Source organism: Chrysochloris asiatica, unplaced genomic scaffold (assembly GCF_000296735.1).
Source record: "Chrysochloris asiatica unplaced genomic scaffold, ChrAsi1.0 scaffold00022, whole genome shotgun sequence".
Classification (NCBI taxonomy): domain Eukaryota; kingdom Metazoa; phylum Chordata; class Mammalia; order Afrosoricida; family Chrysochloridae; genus Chrysochloris; species Chrysochloris asiatica.
The window spans coordinates 2797393-2820720 of record NW_006408540.1 but is presented as its reverse complement, the minus strand read 5'-3'; the positions used below and the strand labels follow the sequence as shown (position 1 = coordinate 2820720).

The window sequence follows — 23328 nt, the reverse complement described above, 5'->3', positions numbered from 1 at the left end:
AAGAAGTTGGTAGAATTCTTCTATTTCATCTTCACTGGCTTTAGTGGTTGGTACATAAATTTGAATAATAGTGGTATTAACTGGGCTTCCCTGGGCTTGCAATTAGAGGTCAATATTGTCCTGGTGTGGCACTGTGGGTTAATGAGCTGTATAGCAAGGTCGTCTGAACTTCAACATCAGCAGTTCAAGCTCACCAGCCGCTCCTTAGAAACCCTATACAGGGTCGCTATGGGTCAGAAATGACTCGATGGCACTTCGCAACAGCAACAACAACATTGTTAACTGATGGTACAAGGAGGGAATTGCAATCATTGCAATGAAGCAAAGTAAATGTTTTACTTAGTTCAATTCACTATAAAAAGGTTTTTAAAGCAATGCTTGCATTGATTTAATTCTTCCTTAAGATTTAGTGTTGATAAAAGATTGTTGTTGTTGTTTAAGTACTGTGGAGTCGGTTCCGACTCATAAAAGATGTTAACTATTAAATCATGTTTCTTGCAGGAAAAACAACTCCCTTTATATTTCAAGACACTTTGCAACACTTGACAGCTACTTGTATATTCCATTCCTGAGCAAGCAACAACAGCAACATTCAACTTTATTTTTTTCCCATTTAATCAATTATTTAAAAAATTATTAACTCTCACTTTAGGAAAGTCAGATTCACTAAGTTAATAAAACCAAACATTAAAAGCTGTATTGAGTATCATTGAGTTAATTTTCCCCCCATCAGGTTCTGTGTCTTTTTGCCCTGAATGGCATAATATAAAAAAAAATTATTTGGATTAGTTTTGCTTCTTAAATTACACTAAAACATTCATAAATGTAGTCATTTTCTTCTTAAAAGAGGACTTTAAAGGTAACAAAGAGCAGAGTAAATGATATAGTAAAAATTAAATTAGCTCACCAAGGAGATTTCAAGTCTAGAAACTCTGAAATAATGATATGTAATACAAAAGAACTGAAATTCTCCAAAGGAACTATAGACTTATTTCACCCAAAACATTACACATATTACTATAAAATCTCATTCATTAATAGGGTAATAAACAAATAAAATTGGAGTCCTGGTGTAGCGTTGTAGGATAAGCACTGGACCACAAGGCTGGTTTGAACTGCAAGGTTGGTAGTTCAAGCTCACCAGCTGCTCCTCAGGGACGCTATACATGTTCACTATGAGTTGGAATAGATTCAAGGACACTAACAACAGCACTAGCAATAAACAAATACAATTTTTCCAACTTTTTTTTTTTTAACCAAGCCATATGAAACATACATTGCAAAGAAACATACATCTCAGGAAAAAACTTCAAAAGCAAGTGGAGTAATACAGTGCCCATTTTACAGAAATAGAAACAATTTAACGAAGCAAACGATGATGCAAATGTTTTTTTTTTTTAATTTAAGGAAGAATATTCACCACAAAATGGAGAAAGAAAACCCTCTTTAAGTGGATAACTTGCACAATTTAAAAAGGAAATTTGGATTACAGGAACTCTTAACTTTCAAATGACTTATCTTCTAAAATGTACCATAAATTGGTTATTTGAAAGAGTACCCTTTAACCATATAAATGTAATTGGAATTTTGTAAATGATTACAGAATTGTATTTAAAACACGTTTTTAAATAAGATCCTTTACTCCTTGATTTGACTCCATAGCAGAGGCTAGAAACAGGTTAGAAATGTGAATATTAGTAAAAGGTGAATAGAACATCTGACTGTTTCTATTAAGGCAGAGCATTGATGTGTTTTAGTTATGGTGTTCGAGAAGAATATTGAAAGTATGGTGCACTGCCAGAAGAAGAAACAAATAAATCTGTGTTGGAAGAAGCACAACTAGAATGCTCCTTAGAAGCCAAGATGGAGAAACGTTGGATATGTTATCAGGAGAGATCAATCCTTATAGAAGGACATCATGTTTGGTAAAGTTGAGGGTCGGCAAAAAACAGGAATGACCCCCAAGAAGATGGACTGACACAGTGGCAGCACCAATGGGCTTAAGCATAAAAACAGTTGTGAGGTCAGTACGAGACTAGGAAGTTGTTTCATTCTGTTGTGTATGGTGTCCCTATGAGTTAAAACGGACACAATTCACCTAACAACAACAACTAAGAGCAAAGAAAGAAAGCTCTAGCTATGAGGTTTAGTTTTAGAATTTAAGCAATTAATTGTTCGGACTCAGATGTATAAAAGTCACTCAGTGCTTTGTTTCCAATACTGAATCAAGGGAACATCACTAAACACAGAGAAGAAGATGTGAATAGCAGAGGTAAAGCTGGCAGATATTCTGAAGCTTCATTCAAAAATAGCATATTTTTAAAATATAAGAACTCATTACCTAACCAGACAAATTAAACACAGAGCTCCAATAATATTTTCTATCTTTAGCTATTAATCAAAGACCTAGAGTTTATTAAACATTATTTATAAATCCACATACCTTTACTAGCTTTGTCTAAATGTTCTAAATCATCCACAAAACTTAGGATATCCGGGTGTTTCTCCTCACATATTTCTACCAGAAAATGAAGTAGTGTTGTTTTTTGGTCTGCTGATTTTGTGTCCTTTAACTGTATAGAAAGATAGAAAAGAAAAGAAAAAAAAAATCAATAATATTTTGATAATTGGCTTATTTACATAAAGCTAATACTATTTTTTGTAGAGAAGACATTGAGTTGTAATAATGGTTAATTCCATTTTGAAAACTAAATATTTAAATATGAGGTTAGGTCAAAAAATATTGCTACTCGTGTTCCAGTCCATATATGCATGGGGATTATTCCAAACAAAATGTTTTAAGACATATCTCTGCAATCAGTAGATGCTACAGATAAGTTCTCACTGTAATATACTTGTTTCAGTCTCAATAGGTGCATTCAAAAATAGGATACTTTTGGTGTCACAGACAAAAACTACTTTGAGATCAGAGGTAACATCAAAATTTTAAACAAAAGTGAACACCTTCCCAAATCACTGAAACTTTACAACAAGTTTATGGGAATGCTACTCCACTTAAAACAATGGGTTTTAGATGGATCAGGAGTTTCCAGAAAAGTTAGAACACCCAAAAGATGAATTCAAGGCAAAGAAGTCAGCTCAGACGATAATAGCAACAGTTTTGGGGTATTTTCAAAGGTTAACCTTGATAGATTTTCTTGAATGACACAGGATGATCATGGGGGCTTATTAGGAAAATATTTTAAGAAAATTGAATCCAGAAAATTTGCACCTAGGAAATTTTTTCCATCACAAAAATACATCTGCTCATTCTTCGATCATAGCAAGGGCTATGCTTAAAGAATTGTGCTGGGAAATCTATCCCATTCATTCGGTAGCCCTGATCTTGTTCCTTGAGAGTTACTTTTTACCCCCAACCTCAAAGAACATTGAAAAGAAACACATTTTTTAAAGTTATGACTAATAAATGATTTTTCTTATACCAGGCTATATTGAATGAAGAAATATAGGTGACAGAGGTGGGTGTCTGAAATAGAAATACAAATGAGTTCTATGAAAATCATAGCTGAAAGCACCAATTAAAAAGTTTACTTAAGTTTGGCTAGAGTAACCTTTCTTCACTCGTATAATTATTTTGCAAAATTTTAGTAGCACATACATTGTGCCAAAGATTTAATTGGACACTAAATATACAGACATAAATGATTTCCAACATTTATGAGTCAGACAATAATAAGACAACAATTATAGTATGAAAATGTCCTGACAAAGATATATATCTTAAATATCCAAGCCTTTTACAATATCACTCCCTACTTTAAAATACATTTTTTGAACTTTTACTAAATCATATCTAAGATAACAGTTTAGATAAGAAAAGTGTAAGTCCGCCATCATATCAGACACTTAGCTCTTGAATTCCATTATTACTGACATAAGGATTAAAAACAAACAAGCAAAAAAAAAACATGTCTGATATTCGGACCGTGGATTCTTGGTGCATATTGTTTCATATCTGATGAACATATCAGGTCTCTGTTTCCTTAGAAAAGCTTTATATTCCCAAGTGTTCCTTTGACTAAGATACATTCCCAAAGCCTCTGAAGAGCCGATTACACTGTGATCACCACCTAATGAGATTCTACATCCTCCTTTAAGTTAATACCACATAGCTCACAGTCCTCCCCCTTCCTTGACTCTAGGTCCTTTGCCAGGTCCATGTTCCTTTTACTTGCATACATGCTGAGCATTCACTCTGTGAATCCAATTGGCACTCCAACAGAGAATTTTTAGACCTCTGTTTCTGGAATCATACTTTATGTTTGTTAATTTAAGATCACCCCTCACTCTTGGTCAGTACACTTTTTCAGGCAAGCAATGGGTTATTCCCTACCCAGCAAGGAGTTTTTTGTTTCGACAACTTTTTCCTAATTTTTTCTCCATAAAATTTTAAAACCACAGATAGACTGTACATATGTTCATGTCCTGTATTATTCTGTGTTTTGTACATAAAAAGAAGAGGATATTTTTCCTGTTGAAAATAGATGAAAGAGAACTTAGAGGAATGGACTGGTCTAGAAGCATCAATTTGTGAACGATTAGCCCCTAAAGCTAGCAAACTTGATAAACAAAATTAGGCAAGTAAAATGAAAGGGAGGACAAAGCCTTGAGGAGAAGACTAGGGTGAATCATTCTGATGTGGAATGACCAGGGAATGCAACCAAGATAGGTGGTTGTGTTAAAATCTAAGAGATGCACAGAAATTAATTCGGGTGTTGTGTCTTGAGTGGGGAAGGGGAAATCACTGAAAGCATGTGGACAAAGAGCACATATATAAGCTGGTGTCATCCCTTACAATTGAGGAATCATTCAGAACAGATACATATAACGAAAAACAAAAATCACTTTTCATACCAGAATTTAATTTAGAGCTGGAAATTCTTGGCATACCTAACTGAACACAGCCATATTTTCTCACTTCCTTCCCAACAATTTCTTATTTTAAAATAGGCTCCTATATTGATTTTGCCATATGTAAAAAAATTCAAATTCTACATCTCTAAATATTGTATCACTATTAGAAATATATTGAGTAGTAGCTAATATCTGATAGTGGCACAATGAGAGATTCTGTGTCATCATGTATTTTAATACAAGTCTATTAATTGATACGAAAATTATCAAATCCCGAAAAAATCCCGGTACCCTTCTGGAGCGCTAATTTTCAAATGATTTGTCATGTAATAGGTTCAAATGCTATGCTAACCTTCTGAATATGGTCTAGACACTTTCAAAACTGACTGAATATGAATTATTGAGCTCATTGTTTGATGCCTCATTCATAAGGAACACAGATTGCACATCTAAGTGTTTTGAAAGAATATGACTCAAAACTTAACTTGATTTCTAGCTATAATAATTCCCACTAGCAAGTCTGGCTATCCTGGTAAGGTGAAAACATCTCTTTGACTAGCGTTGGGCAAGTTTTGGAACCTTAGTTTTCACATGGGTAAAATAAGATACTAGAATTGGGTAAAGGAAGGGATCTCTGAGTTTACTTCTTATTACACAAATAGAAAATAGTCATCATAATGAATCAAAGGTTAATAAGAGAACCTAGTTAATCAAAGGTTTAACATGCTAGACTGATAACCTAAAAGTTAGAGGTTCAAGTCCTGGGAAGAAAGGTTTGGTTATTTACTTCTTGGAATCCACCAGCTGCTATTTAGGAGAAAGACGAAATTTTCTGTTTCCAGAAAACATTCTAGCTTCGGAAACCCCGTATCACCACTCCCATCTTGTTCTTCAGTGCCATCGAGTCTGTTCCAACTCATAGTGAACCCGTATAGGGTTTTCCAAGGAGTACCTGGTATGTTTGAACTGCCAACCTTGTGGTTTGCAGTCCAGTCCTGATTCTAAAGTGCTGCACCAGGAGTCCACTCTTAGCTCAGAAGTCATTTTTTGTGCGTGCTTAGGCTAGCTGAATCTCACAGTTTATTAAAAAAAGAAGTGTTGAATCATATTTGGAAAAGCTACTTTATAATCCTGTAAATTATGTTCCATCTTAGCATGAACAAAATACCATGATCTTAACAGAAGTAAAAAATGGTACTTTCAGTAATATAATTGTTGTTACTAAGTGCAGTTGAGTCAATTCTAATTCATAGTGACCCAGTATAGGGTTTCCAAGGAGGGACTGTTGGGTTTGAACGACAAACCTTGTGATTAGGAGTCCAGTACTGTTTTCTCTTAAATATTAACAAAGAGTTCGCATAAAAGCTGTCTTTTTTTTTAAGCAGTCCAGTAGAGAAACTTTTTTCCCCTTCTTTTCTTTACAGCATTTGGAACTGCTTGGGAAAACACTGTCCCTTCTCTAGACTGTGGGCCCTAACTTTCACCAACCTACACCCTTTTCTATGTTCCTGTTATGTAAATTTACATGAACAATTTGTGTGGAATGTTAATTAACACAAGTAGCACCTATTTCTGTAATTTGTAAAACTTGGAAAGCGTTTTCTAGTATTATTTTGCATGTAACTAAGCGGGTAAGCACTGGACCGCAAGGTCAGTTTGAAGTGAAAAGTTGGCAGTTCAGATTCACCAGCCAAGGATCACTATGAGTCAGATCAGACTTGACAGCACTTACCAAGCAACCAGCAAATAGTAGGAGAAGGCAGTGATGAAAACACACAAACCAACACATTGAGGAGGTGAGAGGCGCAGGGAGAGGGGAAAGAAGGGAGGAAGAGGGAGACTCTGAATCAAAGACACTGAAACTTAAAACTAAATCCACTGTCTTTGAGTCAATTCCAACACTTAGTGTCCCTATAGAATACAGGACAACTGTTCCTTTCTTTGCAGGAGCAGACAGACTCTTCGTTCTCCTTTGGAGTGGCTTGAGCATTGAACCACCGATCTTACAGTTAGCAACCCAGTGTTTAACACATGGTGTCAAGGTCCTTTAAATAGGCTGAGGAAGCATTTTAAAAAGAGGATGGTAGAAATTACATTTAGTATTAATGTATCAAGAAAATCTATTGTTGTTGTCCATTTGGTTGTGTGGTGTAGCGAAGTATCTAATTAATGTCTCTTCTATGCATAGTCTGTTACTCCAACCAAACAAAGTCACTGCCCTGTTGGGTCTGGGTAAGAGAAGGTAGGAGAAGATACTGATAGGATGTCGTAATTCATCTGTGGATATTAGAAGAGATAAAATTGTAATTTTAAGAACTTGAAACTCAAATATGGGTTTTAAATGAGTCATTTCAGAAGCAGGAGGAGGGAATGTCACTATCATTAAAGAAGAGCCTGGAGTGGGGTGAGCCCCTTGGGCCCTGAGATCCCTGCTGGGCACTGAATCTCCTCGAACAGGCACAGTAATGGCAGAAATAAGAACCAGAGCATGAGACAGAGCAGTGGACTTCCCAGTCCATGGATCAAGTACACGTGAGTGCCTATGGGCACTTAAGTGGGGGAGCTAGGCACTTAAGTGGGGGAGCTAGGTTTGCTGACTCTAGGAGCTAGAGTCAGTCAAGTGCCTTCAAGCTGAGGCTTTTGGTGACTGGTATCCCCTGTGGGCATTTATCAGCAGCTGACTGGAACAATTGTGCTCTGAGGCTTTTCTGAACCTTTATTGTAACATGTTAAGTTCCCAAATACACCCTGTAACTGTCTCTAAATTCTGTGTGGCTATGGCAGTGTATTCGATTATTAAACCCAGTCGAGTAAAGAGGTCTGTGAGAGGAATAGTTGGTGCCATCGTTTTTCAGGATGCTTTAGAAGACAATTCTTCCCTAATAAACACCATAACCATTAATAGTGTCTGAGTTCTGTCTGGCCATTGCAACAGAGTAAAAAGGGTTGCAGGAGAAATGGCTGGTGCTTCACATTTTTTTTTGCAGGTTCCTACTCATAGCTGCTATGGGTCAGAATCGACTCGATGGCACTTAACAACAACAACTCATAGCAACCTGTACATGGTTTCCAAAAAGTGGCTGGTGAGTTTGAACTGCCAACCTTGGGGTGAGAAGTCCAGTGCTATGATGTGGCACCAGAACTCCAAACATCTCTGTAATGTAACAATAATCAACTGAACAACCTTGACCTCCAATCATTCCATAGGCAATAAGAATTCAGAATTAGAACTCCTGAGCATAATATAGTTTACATTCTCTATAAATTTAATAAATATTAAGTAGTTCAAACATAGGCACAAATTATTCAGAGACAATCATTAAGCTAAGTACTAATTTATGGAGGAAGATTTTATTATGGGCTGTATTTTCAAAAAACATAAACGGATTAGCAAGCAGCATATTGATAATAGGTTCATAATAATAAAAGTTGTACTCACTGAATAGTAAATGGAAACACAATTTCCCATCCTTCCAAAATCTGTGTTTAATGATAATGAAATTAAAACAGCACTCAGAGGATCAAATAAATGAATTTGAAACTAGATGTAAGAAATGATATAAGGTTCAAATAAGAAGCACAGACAGTGACCTTTACTAGTAAGGAATGATGTCTCATTATAACCTATGAAGCAGCTTCAAATTCCAGGGTAGAGATGCTTCCCTTATTTCCTAACATCTCAGGAGCTCTGGTAGCGTAGTGGTTACGAATTGGGCTGCTAATCTCAGAGTCAGCAGTTTGAAACTACCAGCCGCTCCGCGGGAGAAAGATGAGGCGTTCTGCTCCCGTAAAGATATACAGCCTCGGAAACCCTGTACAGGGTCACTATGAGTCGGAACCGACTCCACGGCACATAACAACAACAACAGGAAAAGTTACTTAGTGCTGCCAGGCTTTCTTCTTGTCTTTGATTACTCACAAAGCACTTTTAATATTTTCTTTTAAAGCATGCCTTCCAAAAGTGTGAAAGCAGAAGATGTATTTTATGAAATATCTTTGCCTATTTGCTCAGTTGGGGGAGGGGAGGGGAATTGAATAATATGAATAACAAAAGGCATTTTATTTCTATAAATGAGTCCAACCCTAACCAGTGATTGAGTTAAGACAAGAAAGGCTTGGGAGACAGTGCTAATTTTGCTACAGAGGAAGAGCGACAAGAAAATTTTGTAATGCAAACTCTTTGAAAGAAAATAAAGTTAATCTACTTGTTTTAAAATTTTGCTACAGTTAAGAAATACACATTATTTAAATTTTAACAGAAATTTCTTGACAAGATTCTTTTTGTATTATTGTCAAGAGATTTATCTTGCAGATGAGTAATCATCATTGTTAAATAGAATTTCTTATTCATGTATTGTTTCTTTAAGGTACATTTAATGTGGCGTAGATGTCAAATAAACAAAAAGATGGATGGAGTTTCTCCAACCACTCTGTTCATTCCAGACAAAATAATGTTAAGAGCAGATCCTGTAATAAATCATGGCCTACTTGTCAGTCTGGAGAACTCCTCTGTAGCTTCAATGCAAGGCTTTGGGAAAAAAAAAAAAAAAATCAGCACATATTTGGATGGCATTTTAAAAATAAGCCATTGTTTTAGTCACAGGAAGGAAAATTCCAAAAAATCATAGCCAAATAACTTCTTGGTAATCTTCAGAACCCAAAGAACTCTAATCTACCATTCTCTGAAGAATTAAAATGTATATCTTAATAACATTGAAAAGTAAGTAACTCTACTCTCCATTAAGTTTCTAGAATCTATAGATGTATCAAACCAACAGTAAGCCTTTAGATGTTGTAGATATTGATAAACACCAAAAACAAAATAAAATTCTGAGAGTACTGTGGACGTTTTAGGAAACTCCAGCTTGTGAACAATATTGAATCTGAGGAAGTAAAAAGAAACTCTCATTTGTTTGGCATTTACTATGAGGCAGGAGCTGGCTAAAGAATAAAATGTATACTAAGTGCTCAAAACAGGCAAGATCTCTGTAAGAGAATGGTTACTATACCCATTTTTAAGAGAAGAAAACATACATTTTAAAAGACCAGGGACCTTACCCAAGATAAAGATTTTTACTTAACAGGGAAAGTCAAAAGTTAAACACAGCTGTTATGAATCCAAATCTTTTAACTATTAAACAATACCATTTTTTTTTACTGAAGTCTTTAGTGAAACAGTGAACAAAAATGGTAGGAAAAACAACAAAAGAACATTAATGTAGTTCAGAATATTAAAGCCTTATAATCTGCTAATTCTACTCTGGCAAGTAACATAATGTTTCTCCCCTGAGGTCATTTCTAGTTCTGAGAGCAAGATATTCTATTGTTTTGCCTATCAAATAAATAAAAAGCCATCTGAATCATACCTGTCAGCATCACTATATTTGTAATTAAGATTGCAGCTAACAAAATATTATATCAATAAAGTTTGAGAAAAATATATCTGAAAAGTTTAACCTTTACAGATTTACTCAAGTGTATTTACTCACATCAGATTTCATCTTAAAATCTTTTGCAAATCGAAGTGACTTATACATGTGTGAAATGACATCTAAAAGTAAGTTAAGGGTTTCCATGTGAATACGAATGTGTGTGTACACAATGACTGAGGCTTTCACATACTTGCTCCAGATGCTCAAAAAGTCAATATGCAAGCACAAATTCACTAGTGAAACCAACTACTATAAACTAGCTACTGTGTTTCTGATATATGAATATTAAAAAAAAAAAAAAATCACTAAGTCAATTAAATGTTTCAAAACAACTGGGTATCTCTCAGTTGCTTTGAAAAATGTGAATGGCAGTAAAAAGTACCGAAATCAATAAAACAAGATGTTTGGTATCATCTTTGCCACTTCCATAACCAATACTAAAGAAAAAGCTGAAACATTAATTAGATGAGAAAATTAAAAGAAACTTTTTGTATAGCACCCGCTATATGAAATGGTTTTGCATGCTAGTTAAATTGTGTTTGTTACATTATCTACTGTATTGGTCAATGTAATGTTTATTTACACTGCCACCTTAGTCTACAAAATATTTGAGGCAGCTCACGGTTCATTATAAAAAGGACTACTAATCAACTCCTTTTAATGTATAGGGATTAGAAAGCATTATGGTTACAATAGACAAATGGGAAAAGAACAAGAATAAGAAGAAATACAATTAGTGTACAAATATATAGAAAAATGCTAAGCTCTCTGGTGATCAAACATATAAAAAGTACAAGGTAATATTTTCCTATGAAGTCTATTTAATAATGTTCTATTTTTAACAGATCCCTTCAAAAAACAAAAACCGTTATTCAAGGCCACTGATGACATATGCAATTGGCACTTTCATACACTACTGATGGCATATGCAAATCAGCTAAATCCTCTAAGAAAACAATTTGGTAATATATGTCAAGAACTACATATTCTTGTTTTGGTATGGTTTCAGAAAACTCAATGACTGTAATACTGCTGAACCACAGCTATGTAACTGAAATGTTATTTTAGTGCATTGAATACTTAATCTAATAAGATTTTTTTAAAGGGATGACTAATCTTAAATATGGAATAAATTCCAAGAAAGTAAAAATGTTTGGATTCTTAACATAAATAAATCAAACACATTAATTTTAATTAATGGTTTTTGTTTTTAATTAGGGAAAAATATAACAGTGCATTCTAAACTGTATATTTAAGGGGCTTATGAAAAATCCTTGCCTGGTATATCTCAAGGGTTATTTTTCAGAGTTTGTTAGTGTTGTGGTACAGAGAGTTTTATTCTGCACTTCTCTACACTGAACTATGGTTCAAAGCCACCTATCCATCATCATTATAACAAACTTCTAAACGACAAATGCTTATAAATATCACTGACAAAGTATCTGGATAATAATGCCGCTTCTTTTGCCTCAAACCAGGGAAACACAGAAATAATGGAGGCCCTTGATGAAGGAGAGATAAACAAATAAGTATCTTTGAATATCAGGATCAGGGCATTATGTTTCATTTTTTTATCTCTCAATTATAAAATTTAACTAAACCCAAAACTGGATTTAACCAGTTGATAATAGGTAAGATTTATTGTGGGTACTATAAAGGAGCTCTGGTAGCTCAGTGGTTACGAATCGGACTGCTAACCTCAAGGTCCACAGTTCGACACTACAAGCTGCTCCACGGCAGAAAGATAACGTTTTCTGTTCCCTTATGGAAATCCTGTGCAGAGTCACTATGAGTCGGAACCAACTCCATGTTACTTAACAACAACAACAACACTGTGATAGATTGTTGTTGGTAAGTGCCGTCTAGTCGATTCCGACCCATAGCGACCCTGTATAGGGTTTCCAAGGAGCAGCTTGTGAGCTTGAACCACCGACCTTGCCATTCAAATGGCTTTGCAGTCTAACGCATTAGCCCACTAGCGCACAGCGCCACACCAGGTGATAGATAGGAACTGTCTAAAAGTTTGACCAAATAACAATGCTTGTTATCATTGGCAGAGGTGCACAAGCATTATACTGCTGTTTCTGAGCACAGCCTCTCTAGCTTTTATAATTCTATTCAGAAAAATGTTCTAATTTTTAAATACTCAGTGCAGGTGAAATAAAATGACATAAATAAATTTATCAAAGACCACTACTTAGTTAAAAGCTGATTATTTCCAGAAAATGATGTAGATTAAATATGATAATGAATGAGTCAAAGGGGACTAAGAATTCTAAATAGTTTCCCATTGCTTTGGAAATCAATAATTCAGCGATTTAATTGGCTGGATAGAAAATAAGAATGGCATTTGTTACTTGCAAGTCTTTGGCAAAATACCATTTTACTTTCAAAGGGTGCCAAAATTTTACTATCTGGTATACAATAAAACTCCTTCTAAAATATGTACTGAATGCAAAGGGGACAATGGATTTGTTTGACAGAGATCTTTCTTAAAAATAACTATAGCGTAAAAGAAAAAAAGTGTTATACAAGGACCAAAATTTCAAAAACCATAAGGTACAGCATGCTAACCTCTGTGATGGCGATGGTGGTGGTGGCAGTTGTGTGCTGTTGAGTCAGTTATGACTCACTGAGACCCTGTATATGGTTTCCAGAGCTGTAAATCTTTACAGTGGGAGAAAGCCTCATCTTTCTATCTTGGAACAGTTGGGTAATTTGAATTGCTGATCTCACAATTAGCAACCCAATATGTAATCTACTGCACCACCAATGCTCCCTGTGTGAAGGTGGTAAGTATAACAAAATACAAAGGGTCTGAGACAGGCAGAGGGGTTCTGACTCGCTCTACCATTAGGGATGTTGTTGTTGTTAAGTGCCATCGAGTCGGGTCCGACCCATAGCGACCCTGTACAGGGTTTCCGAGGATGTAAATCTTTACGGGAGTAGAAAGCCTCATCTTTCTCCCGCGGAGCGGCTGGTAGTTTCGAACCGCTGACCCTAAGGTTCGCAGCCCGATTCGTAACCACTACGCTACCAGAGCGCCTTACCATTAGGGATAGAAGTGCAAAATAACTTGGAAAATTGGCTGTCAACTTATTTCAGATCTACTTTGTGCTTAAAATTCCTTAGCCTTCTAAGTCTTCTTTTTAAAAATAATTGGCATGAAACAAGTATTTAAACTATTTTCACCACTCATCCACAAGTAAGGAAATAAAGTTATTTCTTTTTTATTGCTTTGTGTACATGCGTGGATATATTTTGTTTTCATGTTTGTTTATTTGTTGGCTCACTCACCAGGGATTTTCTATTCTGGGATAAATAGTACAACACAAGAGAGTGAAAATGATTCTCAGTTCAGATGATACATTAAAATAAAACTGTGGTAGCTTCTTTAACAACCTCAATAAAGATCCACATATAGACATTTTAAAGTCAACAATCTAGTGTGGGGGTGCAAGGTATAAATGTGTCTTAAAGGATACTTTGGGTTGCAAATCAACAAAAAAGAAGAGCTGCTCACAATTTTAAGAAGGCACTTGTTTAGGTTGGAGGAGACATCAAAATAAAATTTAAAATTTTTTTTTAAAAATGAAGAAGTTATTTCTAAAAATCATGGCTACCAAAGACTTGGTGAAGTCATTCGACTTCTGGTTACCCTGTGCTTGAATAACCAGAATAAAATAGCATGCTGTATAAAAGAGAAATTTGACCAAAAAAAAAAAAAAAAACAGTTAATCATGCTCACCACCCACTCCACCCACTTAATAGCCAAGTTCTAACACCCAGTGTGCCATTACTATGTACCCTTTGATAACTTCAACTTTAAGAAGAATTAATGCCAAGTTCTACTGCCAAAAAGAATAGAAATCAGAGGGATACATTCACGTGGACTCAATAGTTATTTGTTTCTGTAATTCCACTAAAGAATAACTTAGCATAAATACTAATAAAAATTAAAGCTACTACTGTTAACAAAGTACTGGCAAGTTTATATTTCAAAAGTCCTAGGGCAGGATAAGCACTGGACTGGTAACTTTAAGGTTTGTGGTTCAAACCCTCCAGCTGCTCCTTGGAAATTTTATATAGGATCTATATGAGTCAGAACTGACTCTGCAGCACTTAACAACAACAACAACAACAAATTCCAAGATGACAGGTCAGTTTAAATATTTACACAGAGAGCTGCATTTTGCACCAATATAATTCTATTGTATTGCTTAAAATAACTTTTATTTTAAAAAATAGACAAACACCTCATTTGAGATTAATAAAAACTTGTTATAGATATTGCATATGGCTTGGTAACATTTGATTTTTAAATTTACAAGCTAAAATCACCAAATATATTTTAACAAGGTATTGAACTTTGATGGTTGGGCCAATTCATTCAATGCTTATGTGCTTGGAAAAAAAGAAAGATCTTGGCTCTATTAGCAAAGTGGTTGTCTTGGAGAACCACTTTCAAAAGAAACTTGATTTAAAAATTGCCAAGTAGGCATTTTGGTCAAGCAAGCATCTACCATCTGTTGACTGGATCTACCATTTATCAATAAGAGATTACCAAAAGGGTATATAATCTCACACGGTTATCCCATTTTTATCTATGTCCCAGTAATATCATCTGTTCTTCTGTATAATCTAAGGTTTATCCTCACAAACAAATCAAGCCATCATAGCACGAGATACTTTCAGCATTTTACCCAAACATTGTTTGTTTATTATCATGAAGGTTCACATAGAGTATCAGGTACTTAAAAGATTTGGTATACATTTCTGGACAAAATTCTATTAACTTTTAATTCAGTTTTTCCAAGAACTTTTGGAAGCCCGCTTTTATTTGTGGAAGGAAACGAAGGGAGGGAACATATAAATGGTTTTTGAAAAAAGATCCTCATGCAACAGATTCTTTCATTGGCTGTTTATAAAATCACTGCTCAATATCACATTTTCCTATTGTAAAAACACACATGCAAATCTTCTTTTGAAGTACAGCTAATCAGAGAAATCATTACTACAGCTTGTGAAAAGTTTCATGACTGTTTCCACCTGACTTTGACCACCAATAAGGTCCAATATAGGAGTCCTGATAGCAGAGTGGTTAATTAAGTGTTTATCTACTCACTGAAATGTTGGTAGTTAGAAGCCACCAGCGGCTCCATGGACGAAAGATGTTGCATTCTGCTTCTATAAATATTTACAGCCTTGGAAACTCTACAAGCAGTTGTGCTCTGTCTTATACGGTTGCTAGGAGTCAGAGTTGACAAAACAGTAGTGGGTTGGATTTGATTTGAACTCCAACTTTAAGTTGTTATCTATATCTTATTAAAAGACTTAATGTAAATTTACCATTCATCTAATACTTTCCTTTTGTTCTATTTATCATAGGACATACCAAATTTGGGGGATATAAGTAAGAAAATGAACAAACCAATTCTCCTTGAACTTGGAGTGATGTTATGGTTAGCCATCCTGATTACAAATACGTACAAAGACATAATATGGTGGTTTGCTGTAGAGTCAGTTCTGAGTGGTAGCAACCCTGCATAGATTTTCTGAGGCTGTAAATCTTTATGGAATCGGAAAGTCTCATCCTTGTCCTGCAGACTGGCTGGGAGTTTTGAACTGCTGACCTTGAGGTGAACAGCTGACTCATACCCACGATGCTATCAGAGCGCCTTAAGACATAATATAATAGCTTCGATTAAACAATGACATATGAAGTTCATGATCCACATACCTATTTATAAACAAAGTCAATACTTTAATTTTCATGTAGTTTTCAAACTTGAGTTAAAACATATAAAGAATACTAAGCTTCTAATAATTACCCAGCATGCTCTAACAGAGCTATTGCCCTGTCTTTCTATTGTCAAATAAATATGGCATTGCTTATCATCAAATGAAAACTTTATACTCAGTGTGAAAATTCAGTCATAGTTGTCAAAGATCAAGCTGCTACTTCTGATAACAAACATGATGAGATATCATCTTCTTCAATATACACTTTCAACTTGATAAGTAGGCTAATAAAACATATGAAGTTGTTGTATTTATTTTATTCCTTGCAGAATAGAAAGCGCCAGAGGGATGATTAAATACCCAATATCGCTGTATTAAAATATCGTCAACTCTTTATAATCTAGAGGCAGATTATAAAACAATAACAACATGCATAGTATTTGTAAATGATTTCAAAATGACTATGTATAGATAATTGTATCTTCATAAGAAATTATGACTATTTCTTTTCAACTACAAAATAATCAAGAAATACTTTCTTACTACCTGTTTTTATTCATCCAACAGCAATTTATTTACTATATACCAAACAGTCATAGTGTGGCACTCTAGGATAAGTCTCACACCGCTAACAGCAAGGTTGGCAGTTCACACACACCAGCTACTCCTCAGAAATCCTATACAAGGTCAGTATGAGTGGGAACTGACTTGATGGCACTTAAAACATGACCATCAAGTAGCAGGCCATACTTTCTCACAATTAGATCTAGTGTCTTCTCTACAACTCTTTTTAGAGGAAGGCATGAGGCAGACTTTTGTGAAACAACAACTGTGAAAAGCAAAATCTAAAAAAGAACAAGACAATTAGGACTAGCAAAGTTGTTTGAACTGCAAGGTCGGTGGTTCAAGCTCACCAGATGCTCCTTGGAAACCCTATACAGGGTTGCTATGGGTTGGAATCAACTCAACGGCACTTAACAACAACAATATGATCTTATTAAGGATCTCTGGTAGCGTGGTGGTTACTACTCAGGCTGCTAACATGATGGTCAGCTAGTTCGAAACTAACAGTGGTTCCATGGGAGAAAGATTGGGCTTTCTGCTCCCATTAAGATTTATAGCCTCAGAAACCCTATACATGGTCGCTATGAGTTGGAACCGACTCCACAACACATAACAACAACAACAAACAAATCTCTAGGAGTCCTGATGTGGCACTGCGGGTTAATATGCTGCTGGACTGCAAAATCGGTTTGAACTGCAAGGTCAGCAGTTCAAGCTCACCAGCTGTTCCTTGGAAACCCTATACAGCATCGCTATGAGTTGGAACCAACTGGACAGCACTCAACAACAACAACTCTCTAACCCTGTGCTGTTTAATAGAACTTTCTGCAATGAAAATGTTTTGTATGCATGCTGTCCAACATTATGCATTTTAAAAGCACTTGAGGAATTGAATTTTTAATTATATTTAAATTTTAGTTAATTTAAATGTAAATAGCCACTTGTGGTTAGTAGAAACAGTAGTAAATAGCACATCTTTAGTCTTTTTCCAAAATGCTTCTAGAGTTCTCTTCCTACAAGATATCTGAACACATCATTTGCCTTATAGATCCAACATGTCTCGATACAACCTCCATAAAAAAAGAAGAGCAATCAAGGTTCTTTCCACTCCAAACAAACTTGTCACCCCAGTATTGTCAGGAACAGGTTAGCACCCCTAGGCCCTAGGCCTCTCTTAACCCTGGCTTCATATCCACCTCTTCCCCCTCAGTCCTCTCTTACTAGAAAGTGATTTAGAAAGGGGGGAGGACATTTCTAGTCCAATAAGAATAACATTGAGAAGAGTAGGCTGGAGACAGAGATAAGGGGATCAGGACCTGAAACGTTAATAGAAGCAGCTGGTCTTAGGCAAACCACCCATGAAGATAGTGCCTAGAGCTGACAACTGCAGAAGGCACTCCATTTCCAAGAAGCCTGCAACTCTTTACTCAAAAATGATGAATATTTAACATACCACTCCTCCGAAACAATATGTATTAGGCCACTCTTAGAGGAAGAATCCCCAGACCTTTATAAGCCAGTGTACCCCAACCCACAGGGTCGTCTCCACTCTATGCTCCCTAGTTCTACCAGGTCTTCTCCACTCATGGAGACATACCTGCTTCTCTCTCTGAAGTGTACTTTCGCTTTTCAAAGAAGAGATTCTAAGTGAATGTGTATTGTTCCTATAAGACTGAGAAGCGGCAACTCAGTGGGACTAACTCTTTAGACACCTGGAGAGCTAGAGGGACCAGGGAAGAACATGACAGTCCCATTTCCTACCACTCAGTGGATGCAGTGGGTAGGTAATGGACTCACATGCCACACTAAAATCCTCTATGAAAATTACTTCTTGCATGTCGTTTCCTTTCAGAGAACATCTCGTCATCTTGCAAGATCCAACTCAAAGTTCCATCTATCTGAGTACTTTACTGTCCTCCCTAAGCCAAGCTGATCTCTCTCTCTCAATTCTTTTGCCAAAACTTTTCTGAAATACTCCCATTATAATACTTAACGATAACAACTTACATGTAGAAAATATGAATTCACATCTGCCAGGTAAATATTAATCTCATTCTTTAAATGAGATAATCAGGTAAAGCATTTGGCACAGAATTTCACTAAGCAAGCACTCAGTATATGTGCAAATTCTTCGAGATGTGTTTTTGAACTACATTGCCCATACTGAATTTCTCAACTTGAAGATAACAGACTAAGAAACCAAGGAGAGAAAAATAGACAGAGATGGAAGAGAAGGAAAGCTCACAAGTCATTGATATTAATGCGGAGGTGAGGTCAGGGAAATTGTGTATTAAAAAGTTGACAAAAGTAGCAAGAGAATAATTTTTCAGTCAAACCCATAGCTAAAGCTGGACTTGATTCTCGCCTTCCCCAGCCAGCAATAATCAAATTCCTTAATCAGTGAGTAAGGATGTTACAAGGTCAAGAACAAGAGAAAGCTTTTCGTGTGATTTGTACCTGAGAAGAATTTGCTGTAAGTAGATCAATAAGGCACTATTATAATGGGCCACTACTTAGGAAAGAGGTTTGTTCTATAAAACAATGACTATGTTGGCTCTAAGGAAAATTTAACCCATGGAAGAGCCCATGAGGAAAAAAAGAAAATTCTCTATATTTATTATATTTCCATGTTTCTAAAATTATATTATTAGACATAAAAAAAATTCAGATTGTCAGTGACACTTGAAATATGTTTACACATGACAAAATCATGTTCCCTTCATATAAAGCAGTATCAGTTTCTCTCCCTTTAATCTGCTTATTTGAAAAAATCAAAGGTAAAATTTTTAGGGACAATCCTAGACAATAGTTTCTCTCGAAACAAACAAACATATCTGTATTACCATAAGCAGGTATACAGTATATAACTATACTGAACTGAAAAAATATTATATTTTAATAGTTTGATGACCTATATCATTGGTTTAAGAAAGTATAGATTCATGACATAATTTTGTCAGTAAACAAAATCTTCCAGTTGGATTTACAGATCAGAGAAAATTAATATTTGGAGTTATTTCAGAGGCTGAGTAAATTAGCTCAGTTCATACTGGGTTTGGGTTCAAGGTTCAGTTCAAGGTCTTGATAATGAGTATATCAAAACAAGAATATTTAAATAATGTAATTGAACTACCATTTAAAAATAAGTGTTCAGGCAAATATGTGTTCAAAACAAACAAACAAACAAACTCACTTTACAGAGAGAGCTAAGGTTAAATCCGAAGGTTTGAGCATTCCGGGAACCAGCGTTCATGTAGTTTCCCATTAGCAATACAAGTTCCAGCAACTTGCTAAAGCTTTTGCTCTTCTTGATCTGTTCGCAGGCAGTACTGACAGCCATGATGTCAGGTTTGATGTTGTTCACCTGCTCTTCAAACTGAAGCTTAAAGAGAATAGCACTGAGCCGTGGCCGTAGTCTCTTCACATTGCTCATCTGATTGAAAAGAAAATAGCAGATTTCCTTTAAAATGCATGGTATACTTTAGTACTGTACGACTGCAAGTAATCTGGGATGATTTATTGGTATGACAGTACAGAAAAAGGAATATGTCTCCTAAACAGATAGCAGGAAGCAAGAAAAGAATGCCTCTTTTATTTTTCAAAGCAATCCAGAGTCATCCTTAAAGAATAAAGGTAATAATTCTGATGCTCAATGAAAATGAAGAAAAAAATTTTGAAAAGTATGATATTAAAAAAAACAAAGAAACATTAGATTAAAACAGCGATAGGGCACATAGGTGAGCAAATGTAAAACACCTTTTCATAACTAGACGTAATTTGTTTTGAAAACTATAACATATGTTGTACATGTTTAAAACATAGTCAGAAAGGACTAAAAAGGGATCTTTTTTTTTTTTTTTTTTCCAAAATAGCAATTGCTCTCCTTTAAAGCCCTGCTGCCTAACAGTATGTGTTAGATAGAGGGAGAGTAAATAGGTCCCAATTTGTACTAAATTGACTTTCTTCAGAAACACAGGAAAACAGAATGATTCCTGACACATACTAAATTAGCAGAGACAGAGTTAGAAAACACAGGAGGAGTAGGAGATAGAAACAGGCAATGCACAGTTCTATCACATGCCAATATAATCCTGCTTGGGACTCCTAGGATCTATGCTGGAAATGTGGGATGTTGTAAGTGTCAAAAAAGGGCGGGCGTATAAAAGAGCAGCAAGTTCCTATCTTTAAGTTCACGTCCCAGTGGTCTATCAACACAAATTCTATAATATGAAACTGACCACATAAGGCATTTAAACTGTATGTAAATCTCTTGACCAATTGTATTCTTGAGATTTATTGATGCAGCAATAACAAGTACCTTGATAAAATTCAATAATTATTTTAAAAATCAAAAGTAGTTTAAGGCAAGGTCAGGGAAAAACCAGAGACAGACACAATAAAGTGAAAGTAGAGATTAGTTCTATTAATCACAGACCCTAAAGGAAAGGCAAAAAACAATAATACATGAAGCTTGTAGGATGCTACGTAAAATTTAAGAAATGTGATTAAGGAGTAGATAGTCATTTGCTCACAATATAATGATTACTATTTAAATTAAATGCACCATTCAGCAGCTTGAATCTTACTAGACTCCAAAATCACAATAGAGATACAGCTTTAATGACAACAATAAAACCCTATCTACTCATCTACTGACAAAACTGAGCAGCAGAGAAATGAATGACCTTTCAGTTAATACTTCTGAGAAGACCTGGTGAAACAGTGGTTAAGGTGCTTGAGTACAAGCCAAAAGGTTGACAGTTCAAACCCATCCAAAAGTCATCCCATGGGGAAAATATATGGTAGTTGGCTTTAGTAGAGATTCACCACCTTGGAAGCCCTATGGAACAGTTCTATTCTATACTATAAGGTCTCTATGAGTTAGAATTAACTTGATAGCAATGGTTGGGTTTAGATATTTATTTGTTTTCTGACACACAAACATAACTCTTATAGTAACTGAAAAGTTTCATTTGTAAATAATACAAATAGCTTGTTTAAATTTAGTTTTGTGCCGAGCCATTTGGAATGTAAAGGATGTCTTCAAATTCTCTGACTTCAAAGAATGTCTTCAAATTGGTTGATTTAGGGAAAACATGATTTTTCTTTTCTCCTATGAGAGTAACGAGACTGAAGACTCAAAAAAGACATTTACACACACACATAGAGTCACAAACACAAACAAACATACACAAGCTCTAGTTTGGCACCACCACTCATCTAACAGCTTGTGCTGTGGTGGTTTGCATGTTGTTGTGATTCTGGAAGCTATGCCACCAGTATTTTAAATACTAGCAGGGTACACCTAAGGTGGACTTTCACCTGACCTTCCAAACAAAGCAGACTAGGAAAAGGGAGAGGAGGACAACTTCTCAATGTTTAGTCAGTGAAAAGTTTATGAGTAGCAATGGAACAATGTCAGACAGTATCAGAAGACTGACTATTGATAGCTACTATGATTAGTAGCTATTTAATATTGTCAGATAGAGTGCTAGAAGATGAGCCCCTCAGACTGTATGGACTTCCATATACAACTGTGGAAGAGTTGCTTCTTCAAAGTTGCATTGACTGAGATGACGCGGATGGAGTAAAGCTTTTGAGACCATCATGGCTGACGGGGCACAACTCAAAGTTAGGAGAAAAAGGTATAAACATCCAGTAATCATTTGAATAGGAATGTACAAAGCATGTATCCAGGAGATTGAAAGTTGTCAAACATGAAATGGAACAGATATAGATCGATATCCTAGGCATTAGTGAGCAAAAATGGATTGGTATGGGCCATGTTGAATCTGACAATCATATATTGTTTATTATGTGGGAAATGACAAATTAAAGAGGAATGGCATTGCAATCATCATCAAAAAGAATATTTCCAGATCTATCTTGAAGTATAATGCTGGCTGTGATAGGATAATATCCATATGTCTACAAAGAAGACGAGATAATAACACTATTTTCAAATTTGCACACCAACAGCTAAAGCCAGTGATGATAAAATTGAAGAATTCTACAAACATCTTGAGTCTGAAAGTGATCAAACATGCTATCAATAAGTATTGATAATAACTTGTAATTGAAATGCAAAAGTTGGAAGCAAAAAGGAATGATCAGTATTTGGAAAATATAGCCTTTGTGATAGAAAACGTGCTAGATTGTATGATAGAATTTTGTAAGACCAACGACTTATTCATTGCAAATACCCTTTTTTAAACAACATAAAAACAGATGGAATACACAGAAATCAAATTGACTACACCTGTGGAAAAGCTCCATATCATCAGCCAAAACAAGGTCAGAGGCAGACTCTGGAATATATCAATTGCTCATATACAAGGTCAGGCTGAAGCTGAAGAAAATTAAAACAAGAGCCAAAATATGACCTTGAACATGTCCCACCTGAATCTAGAGATAATCTCAAGAACATATTTGATTGTCTAGATGTGTCTGGTGAAAGGAGATAGGGATAGGATTTATTTGATTCAATAGTGAGTTATATGTATCATGACTAAGTGCAATTCTCACAATTGTAAAGGTAGATATTATATAACAAAACAGGGGAGTAGTTAATCTTACATTGCAGGAACAGAGGACTTTAGTACCAACAAGTGAAAAGAGCATTAACAGAACATGAGACCCTAACCAGAGCAACAGCGACGCCAGAGATGGAGGCAGAGGTGACGGCATGGAGAGATGAGAGTAGTTGAAGACTCTA

General features: G+C 35.5%; 1 protein-coding gene across 3 annotated transcripts in view; it reads right to left on the bottom strand.

Annotated features, from left to right (window-relative positions):
• Positions 1–23328, bottom strand: part of DIAPH3 (diaphanous-related formin 3) — a 727649-nt gene that overhangs the window by 307333 nt on the left and 396988 nt on the right. For all 3 annotated transcript variants that reach the window (XM_006837594.1, XM_006837595.1, XM_006837596.1), the window contains 2 exons: positions 19807–20046; positions 2444–2573 (listed from right to left, as the gene is read on the bottom strand). In XM_006837594.1, the coding sequence (XP_006837657.1) occupies positions 2444–2573; positions 19807–20046 (370 nt within the window). The remainder of the gene's footprint in view (positions 1–2443; positions 2574–19806; positions 20047–23328) is intronic.